The 10283-nt window shown below is 47.2% G+C and overlaps 1 protein-coding gene across 1 annotated transcript in view; it reads right to left on the bottom strand.

Annotated features, from left to right (window-relative positions):
* Positions 1 to 2618, bottom strand: part of LOC144932208 (receptor-type tyrosine-protein phosphatase beta-like) — a 39026-nt gene extending 36408 nt beyond the window's left edge. The window contains exon 1 of the mRNA XM_078856156.1: positions 2529 to 2618. Within this exon, the coding sequence (XP_078712282.1) occupies positions 2529 to 2618 (90 nt within the window). The remainder of the gene's footprint in view (positions 1 to 2528) is intronic.
* Positions 2619 to 10283: the final 7665 nt, after the last annotated feature.

Genomic DNA, 10283 nt, shown 5'->3' on the forward strand with positions numbered 1-10283 from the left:
TCCTGGCCATGGTGTCATGGCATGTGACGTCATCGCCATTGGAGAGAAAGGTTTGTTAATCTATCGAAAACTATGTCGGTATAAACCCTGATGTGTTTTCCTTGTTGTCGCCGGAGGACGTACCAAGCAGCATAACAACTCTGCACCAACAAATCCTCCTTCGTTTACATTAAACGAATTACATTAAACGAACTGGCAGTGGTACACAAACATACATTACCAAAAACTGAACACGTTCGTCAGTAACACTGTGGCCTTAAAGGGAAATATGTAATAAGTAACGTTTCGGGAAATGGCCCTTCTTAACAGCACATGCAAATAATTACATGAGATAATCTTCATTTACATTGTAGATAATCTTTAACACGTTAACATTACCGTCTTTAAAAAAAAGGTTATAGTCTCCCCAGCATCCCCCAAGACACATAGCCCAGGGGTGGGGAACGTTCGGCCCGCGGGTCGTATAAGGCCCGCGAAATCATTTGGTGTGGCCCTGCCAAGGCAACCGCAGGCGGGACTCGAAATTCAATAAATCTCGGAGCAAACCTGGAAAAGCAGTTGCGAGTAGCAGCAACATCATCAATACCAGCAGCTAACATCACCCCACGCCTCGCCAGAGAGAAGCAGTTCCAGCCATCGCATTAGGGGCGAGTTAATTAAATGTTTGACCAAATATAATAGGCTCATTTTTAAGTTGATCATTTTGTATGGCCCGCGAATGATGTTATAAACATTCAAATGGCCCTTGGCAGAAGAAAGGTTCCCCACCCCTGACATAGACGGACAGGCAGGAAGAGGCAAATGCAAGGGGTTGGTTAATCACGCGGCGCTTTTTGCGAAACTGCCAACCCGTCTCCGGCGGTCGGCGAAGCAGCGAGATGGGCCAGGCGATTTCCCCTTTCGCGTTCACACGAGAGGAGGGCATCAGCAAAGCCGTACTCCAAACCGCGATGGGGACCCGCGGTAGACACAGCCCCCACCCCCCCCCCACCAGAGGCGTAGCTAGGGGGGGGGCAGGGGGGTACATATGTCCCCGGGCGCCAAGGTAAAGGGGCGCCAAAATGAGGCTTACAACGTCACATTATAACTTATTGCGGCGGGCGCGGCAGCCTGAAACTACTGCACAAATCTACACCTCAAACTAAAAGTTTATATATCCCGCCACACACAGCCTACATGTCATGTAATTACATTTTGTATGTGATTAAACGGGGGGGGGGGGGCGCCAATTTTATAGTTCGTCCCCGGGCGCAAAATATCCTAGCTACGCCACTGCCCCCCACCCACCAACACCACCCCAGGGACCTCTTAACTCATCTCGGTCATTCATGCGCAATTGGGACGGAGACAAAGATTCCCCCGTGTAGCCTGAACAGACGTTTGTGGAAAGTGCTGTTGGCGGGTATCAATGAAGGCCGGCACGGCACACGATGTGGCGGGTATCCAGCACCACGCCCGGCCGCCTTTGTCTCCCTAGTGGCGATGTTTTACGCACCGCACCAGCTACTCATTTGAGGCTGAGTCGACCTACGGGAGGCCCAAGGCCGGTTCAGACAATCGTCGCTGGTGTTGGCCGTAAACGGGAATCGAACTCGTGTCGCCGGGTTAGCAGTGCTGCGCGATAACCGCTGCGTAACAGAGACGCCCACACAGACACGGAGACACCCAGAGACAAAGATCCCCCGTACAGACTTAACAGACTGTTGGGGCAAGTGCTGTTGGCGAGTATCACCTTTGAAGGCCGGCACGATACACGAGGCCGTGGGTGGCCAAGCACCACGACCGCAGAGACACGCAGACACACACACAGACACGCAGAGAGACACACACACACATACGCAGACACACACACATAGACACACACACAGGCACGCAGACACACACAGGCACGGAGATACGCACACATACACACAAAGAAACAAAGACACACACAGAGACACGCTGACACACATACATACACGTGTACATAGTGTGTGTGTGTGTGTGCCCGCATCTCCGATTTAGCACGGTTGGATACGTACGTTGCGAAAGAAGTTCACTATACGCACACACATACATGCAGTACCGTACGTAGCGCCGTGGAATAAAAAAAAGGTTGAGAAGCACCGGTAACTATAGCGCATTGCGAGAATAATAGCAATACCTTTATAGTAGTCCAAGAATAATAACAATTACATAATTGCCGAAAAATATCCAGATGTGCCCAGACACGCCTGAAAACGATTACTGAGATTCAATGAGGCTTTCCTGGACATATATAAACAGCATCACAATATTCAGCATCTTCATCACGATCACGTACTTATTCGCACAGGAATTGGTCGCACAAAATAAGGACCATGCTGACCAAGTATTGAGACTTTCTTTGGATAAATAATCAAAATAATAATAATAAAAAACTGTGAATATCTGTCGATCCACGGTAGGTTGAAAGCCTCCCCCACGCCGTCTCGGTCGTGGGTGTTGATGTTTTTTAACCATACTTCACCAGTGAACGTGACAATTATACCGGCAAAGGGTTTGTGTACCTGTATGAGCAGAACGGCCATTAGGATCAGGTACTTCACCAACGCCGGCCACGCCGATCCCATCTTCGTCGTATCTGTGCGGCTTCTCATCTGTTCACCAAGCCAAATTCAACACGAATTCCAGAATCATCTACGATCTCGGCTGATAACTGCAACTCGAAGAGAGATATGTATAAGATAGATGTAATTTCTGGGAACTATTATCCCAGTTGGCGAGGCTGTCAAACGGCGGTTGTGTAGAGAGCAGTGGAGTGGAAAGCTCCACAAACAGTGAGAGGACTTTACTCGCGGCTGCCGCTCTTCCTTATGTGATACTTCCTTCTACTCGACCAATTGCAGCTTCCACCAGCGTAGAATTAGTGACTAATTAATGAACACGTAACGAGTCACCTATCCCTCCCACCTCCAACCCCACCCCCCACCGCCCCGGCTCAAGTCATGGTCGCGAATCGATTAAAGAGACCGATGATGATTTTTGTTTGTTTGTTTGTTTCGAGTTCGTGGTGACCGTAGCGGCCTCTTGTGGCTGGGGTACTCCGCCACGTGAACGTACTGCGTGTACGACTGAGACAATGTCGATTCGCTTCTCCCCCCCCACCCCACTCGCGTTTCGATGAATGTTTCGTTTAGTTTTTATATTAATCGATTAAGGTGCCGTCCATAAATGACGTCACGCACCTGGGGGGGGGGTCAGACATTTGTGACGATGTGTGACGAGGGGGGGGGGGGTGAGAAATGTGACGACACATCAAAACGCGCAACTTTAAATATAGACAACACGTTCTACTTAATTAAATCGACTTTTTAAATAAATGTATTCTCCTACAACATCAGAGTGCAGTGCCACATTAAATAGGCACTACAATGACAATAGTTTAAAGCGATTTGAAGCATTTTGTGGGGGGGGGGCAGGGCTTTGTGACGTCATATTTGACGGGGGGGGGGTCTGACTTTTTGTGACGCCGTGTGACGACGGGGGGGGGGTCAAGAATCGTCCAAAATCGCGTGACGTCATTTATGGACGGCCCCAAATATACTGCAGATCCGCCGTTCCACCGAGTTAATTCATGATGGACAATTTGAGGTTAACTGCAAGCCGCACGCGTTTACAGAGGCATTACAAACCCGCTCACGTTCATACAAAGCCACAACAATAACAACAACCACCGTTCGCCACTATAAGTGGCGGGGACATCACCACGGTGCTCTGTGCCAGTCTAGGTGCACCTTGCGGTCGGGCGGGGTGGGGAAGGCTCGCTGACAGGAGGTCACGGGACAGATCCAGGTGCCATGGGTTAACTGACTGAGATGACTGAATATGCACCACCTCATCACTGTGCCAACTTGCTGCGTTTTATCCGCACGGCGCTCCGCTCGTTTGTTGTGAGCGTCGTTCCTTTTACCCTCCGTTGTTGCTGGAGGGCGACTGCCTCCAACGGCCCAGTAGCAGCGTCCTTCACGAGCCTCCTCCAAAGAGGCCGATCTTGACACCGCTTGTACGAGTCACACGCGCATACAAAGACAATGTTTAATAGCCTACATAGACGGTGGGGCAATTGCTATCAGCGAGTACTTATTAAGGCATGATGTGGGGTGGGGGAACACCACGCCCGGCCACATTTGTCTCCCCAGTGTTGATGTTCACCACATACGCATGTTAAAGTCCGAGGCTCAGAATCGAAGGCTTAGAAGGATCGGTGCAAATATCCCTCGCCACTGACACCGGCAGTGGTCTGGAATCTAAACAAATAAATTCGTTCTCTGTGGCTCGGACCACCACTGCTCCTCCAACAACAAAGACAAAGTTCTCCCGTATAGCCTTAACAGACTGCTAGGGGAGGGGGGGCAAGTGCTGTTAGCGAGCACGCACGCACATTCAAAGACCCTAACATTTACAGACACACGGACACTTCCCTTTTAATAAAATCTGTCAATGACGAGAAAAGCCCATCATAGCGGAACTGCGGGTTAGGGTGGAAAGTTTAACACAACACAACAGACACGCGTAACAATCTTCCCCTTCTGCCCTTAAGTCTGTATGTTAAACTTCTTTCGCACCGTACGTAGCCAGCCGTGCTAGTTGGAGGCGCACACGGACTCACGGTCGGATGTTAGTGCTGTTAGTGAGCACCGATTTAGCGCGACGACAAACTACCGCCACGTCCTGCCGCCGCTGTCTCATGTTGCTCACACGCCAAACGCAGGTACGGTATTTATTATCTTGTTTTCGTCGAAGCCGATCTAGGAGGAGGCACATGTCAAGTTAACATTTTTACTTTCCACGTTACCTGATTTATCGACCCTAGAGGAACGATGGGCTGAGTCGACTCGACCCCCCCCCCCGCCCCCAATTGGGATTTGAACTTGCACAGCAATTGTTGTTGACCGTGAACTATGCTGGAGCACGTAAGACAATGAAGAGTCCGTTAACTTTCTTCCAGATTTATGTATCCCAGTAACGTTTAAGCAAGGTAACTTTGGACCGGTTTAAATTTCGCTGTGTCTCATCAGCAAGCCGTGGCCTCCATAAACCAATGCCACTGGACGATCGTTACGTTATGGGCACAAACAGACACAATTGTACACACACATGACCTATTTTCACGGTGTTTATGGTACTGTGCGCTTTTACCCAGGTCTCTCGTGATGATTAGACACAATTAATTCTCACATGGTGATAAATCGAGTTCACGAATCAATAAATGAGTGAATGAAAAGATGGTTCGTCTCAGTGCGTTCTCACTTGGGTTATAGTAGATATGTGAATTAAGGCGTGAACTCGATTGGGCTCTCGCATGGTTACGAATAAAGTTCACGAATGGATGAGTTAAAGAGGCAAACTCAATGGGCTCTCGCCTGGCTCTAGCGAAAGTGAATGAATGAGTTAAAGAGCTGGTTAGCGGTGGCCAACTGGCGTCTCCAGAGCCGCATGCGGTTATTTAATCCACCACGTGCGACTAACGAAGAACGTACATCATGGGACCTCCTTTGCCAGTACCAAAATATACTAATAGGGTTTTTCCCCTTTTTTCTGGCAACAAAACTGACACCTTTTGCAAGGAATCATGCTTACATTAACCACAATACTTGCAGTCAAATGCAAACAAAAAACAATACTCTGATAATTATGCACCAGTTTCAAAGACAATGCATACATTATCAGAGTATTGTTTTTTGTTTGCATTTGACTGCAAGTATTGCGGTTAATGTAAGCATGATTCCTTGCAAAAGGTGTCAGTTTTGTTGCCAGAAAAAAGGGGAAAAACCCTATTAGTAGAACGTACTGTCACAGTATCGAATGTCTTCCGCGCTGTCCAAAAAACTGTCTACATATACACAAATATACACTGGGCTCTTTGCAAAACTCACGGGTACTTTTTGGCCCTTGGTTGGCCCACCCCTGGCTAGGCTGATGCGTAGGTTCATGGTTAGTGCACACGCAGGATGTCAAGCTTGCGGTGAAGGAGAGGCACGCACGTGGTCCACTAACTCGTCTCGACTCTTCAGAGTAGCGGAGGCCCTTCGACCAGCAGTGGCGTGAGCTCAGCTAATTGGAGGGCCCCGCCTGTACAAACTCTACGTGCATACTTATACTGCCCTGCCAAAGGTATGCACTGCACAGACACCGCTCCCATGGGAGGCCAACTGACGATCGTTGAGAGGACAAGGCGATAACGAGTCCAGTCACATCGCTGGCGATAAGAACCCTGACACGCAGTGCCGGCTGCGCAGTCTTTAAGGAAATAATTCACAATTTGTCAAGTGTGCGTGCAAGCCAAGAGAGAGCTGGGTGGCTCGGGAGACGAATGCTGTGTCCGTGCCACGGAGCCGGCATCGCTGGGACCCTCGGTTACGATTCGGGTTTCGAGCCACCAACGATTAAACGGCATTGTCAAAAAGTAGTGAGATGGATGGTTTTTCAGCCATGCCACCCATGAATGCACTTAAGCTGTATGTTGTTTACATTGGTTGTTACTTGATTCGGCTCATTTGGGCTATTGGGACTGAAAATGATCAGGGCGATTGGCAGGGCACGCCGCTAGAAGGAATGAAGGTCGGTGGGCGAGATTAGCGAGAGGAGGGAACGCACCTTAGAGGGCTTTCGATTAAGTGATGAGATACGCGCGTGTGCAGGTGCTGGGTGGATTGTTATACATCCTGGGACCATGACGCGGGATGGCGACAGCTTTGGGAGGACTATGTTTCCAGCAGTGGATTGATCACGGTTGGGGCACGATGTGGGATAGGCATGTGACAAACAGCGTGTGAGAATGAGCACCGTTCTGCGTGATGTAATCCTCCAGAGGCCGTTCTCTAACACGCGGTGATGTAAGAACAATATTCACTGCAAGAATTAATTATCTCATGACCACATGGCCCCAACTGTATGGACAGAATATTGAGAGAGGAAAGAAAAATCTTTAAAATATTAAAGTCTGCACCCTCACACTACATTGGCACTACTCTTTGGTACTTTCGGTAAAGTCACGTCGGTGAAAAAAGGAATAAAATAAAAATAAATAAATGCAGTTATTTTTATTTCTTATTTTTATGTATTATTTATTTTATATTTTATTCTTCTATTTTATTATTTTTTCAACTACGTGACTTTACCCAAAGAACCAAAGAGTATGGATCCTTGCAGTCACGAAAACTTAAAATCTACATTGTCATTAATACGAATGTGTATGCTCTTTGTCAATACACGGCTAGATGAAGGGAACAACCCCATGTTCGTGTCAGCCATGGAGGTTTTTAAAGAACACTTCACCACCCTGGTCAGTGCGGCTTGTTGAGAGCAAGGGGCCAGGGACCGTGCAGGAAATATGTAGTCACGAAGGTCCTTAACATTAATATTATATATCCCTCATTAGTATATCTTTTTTCGACCTCAGCAAATGCATCCAGAAATAGAATCGACACACGTCGACCACAATGCACTGCTCCTGTCATTGACGTCATTGTGGATGAGAGCACATTGAGATACTCCTTTATGCAACAGACATCGAACAAAGAAGTAACCAACGTGCAGTTATTAGTATTATTATTGTCGTTATTACTGAGTTTAGTTGTGGGTACATTTTTAGCAATTCGAACTGGGCTATGACATCAAGTAACACGCAATGGACAACACAGTTGTAACGTTCGAGTTGATGTGCGATGGTAAACAGTTAGAAAGCTACAAAGCTGTTTAGCTACAAAGCTGTTTACTCTTTCTTAAACCTGCGTCTCCTCGTCCTCAATAATTAACAAGTGAGCCATCAGAATCCTAATCGTGCATTACATTTGGCTGTACAAGATTCGGACATGAACACCAAACCCCTGAATGAACCCCAACAATGGCCATGACCAGTGGGTTAGTACATGAACACCGAGCACTGAGAATCCCAAGTTGATGCCTTAGTCTGGCTCCTAAAGAGCATTTTGGAATTAGCATCTCGCAACATAATTATGCCTTAATCTCGCTCTGAACCTCAAGATATTTACAATGAACCTTAACGTGACATCAGAAACCGATGAGCTTCGTAGATGATCAGATTCTTCAAATATGAATGAAGATTCTGAATTCTGTGCATTGAAGACCCTCTATGAGCCTCATCTGTTCACAACAAACCCAACGGATGCACACGTCCGTGGTGTTTGTACATCCGGGTGTCCTCCTGTGTTCTGCTCAGGCATTATCAGTCCAATGTGCATGTTTCTTGCTTGCGCAACAACCCACACGGATATGTTGTTTTTAATGTTAAACTTTTAAAACCATAAAAGTGAACTGCCGATAAAATTATTGAGGAAGACCAGTTGTGAAGAAGGAACTTGTACTGTACTTTGTTGACTAATTCAGCAAAATAGTATACTAAACAAAAATGCATATTTCATGGAAGGGCACAATGCTGATGGTTGATGGCATCTTCTGGGCCGTCTTGCTACCGCAAGTGCGTAGGCAGGAGGGCGGCAGTGTGCACATCGACTCAAGCGTGTGCGACCTACAGCTCAAGCAAAAAAAACAGATCCTACGTGTACCCTGAACAGACTGTTGGGGCAAGTGCTGTTAGCGAGCACCTATGAAGGTCGGTACAGAACACAAGGAGGTTGGCGGCAAGCACCACGCCCGGCCGCCTTTGTCTCCCTAGTGGCGATGATTACACACCGCACCAAGTACTTATTTGAGGCTGAGTCGACCTAGGGGAGGCCGAGGACCGGTTCAGATAATCGTCAATGGTGGTGGCTGTGAGCGGGAATCGAACCCGGGTCACCGTGTTCGTAGCGCAGTGCACTAAAATTACATCCCCTGGTCCCCACGCGAAACGACACGCATCTTTCAATAAATGAGAAAGACAGTATTATAGTAAATAACTAATTTACAGCGACTTGTCATTCCACTGCTAGAAGAAGGCCGTGCCAGTGTAGGTTGTATCCATGTACTCTTGTTCCTCCGACAACAAAAAATGCTCTAGGAATTGGATAAATATTCTAATGCAGGACTCTCCATAAAAATTGACAATTTAGACTAAGTCAGACTCAGATGGAACACGTTCCTTCGGAGTGGGCAAGTAGGAACTTGGTTGGGCAGCGCATTCGTGCGATCCGTGTCACGCGGCGCAAGCTGCGTGACATGAAACAAAAGTTTGTCGGTGGGCTTGGAGATTTGACACCAAGCTATGTGACCACAAATAAAAAAAATCCAGTTTCCACCAGAGATAAAGCCAAGTGTAAAGAGTGGGCAGCGCTTTTTGTGTTTGGTTTGTTGTTCTTCCTCCGCACCTCCGATTAAAACAGTTGGCTAATTACAGTGGGAAGGAAGTTTAACAGGGAAACCGTCAGTCACGGATGGAAGCGTCACACTCCTCATTGTCATCCGTGAATTTGTTGGAAGGTGACGATGCCAATCCAACATTTGAGCCCATCATCAACAAACTACGAGACAATACTAGACCAGAAACTTTAACTGCAACATGGAAACTGGCCAGCTTTCAGGCACTGTACTTAACAGCAGTCTCAGTGGATTCGTATGGAGCAAAAGAAAAAAGCATTCAGGTGTAAACTTTTTATGAGTGACGTTGATGAATGTAGGTGTGGGCCACTAATTATAATTGCAATCTCAAGGTCGGGAGTTCAATTTCTAATGGGATTGGAGGGAGCCGAGTGCATCACCTCTCTGGTTGATAAAATGAATTCCACTTCGTGAGAAGTCAACATTAGTTGTCCTAAAAGAGACTTGCCCTAGCCACAGAAAGGTGGAATCTTCACTACTGGCATATAGCAAGTAATTTGGATGAGCACTGCTCAATGCTCGCCGTGTGTGTATTGAACACCGCAGGCACCATTTGCAACCAAAAGCTATTTATACAAAATGAATTACACAAACCAGCGAGTATATTGATTAAAAGCGAGAGGTGTATTTGACCAAAGCGAAGTGTACCGTTGCAAGTTGCTAATGTTGCCTAGTCAAGCACTACGTGTACGTCACTCTGATAAATATAGGATTCCAATAAGGGCTACATTATGAGCGTTATCTGTGGGCATTGTTTACCTCCGCAATATAACGAAGGCCAAGCTGGAAGACTTTGGCCTAGCTTTCGTTCTCTTGGGAGCCTTTACTGCCACTACCCTGTAATGATGGACTCTTGCTCTGGTTCGTCTGTAAACAGATACCGTGAATATTTGCACAGAAACCGGTGTGTATTGCGTGTGGTTAATTAAAAGCGTGGCGCGATAAAATAAAGCTACGCAAGAACAGCACCCACCAAAAGCAAT

This window comes from Lampetra fluviatilis, chromosome 5 (assembly GCF_964198595.1).
Source record: "Lampetra fluviatilis chromosome 5, kcLamFluv1.1, whole genome shotgun sequence".
Classification (NCBI taxonomy): Eukaryota; Metazoa; Chordata; class Hyperoartia; order Petromyzontiformes; family Petromyzontidae; genus Lampetra; species Lampetra fluviatilis.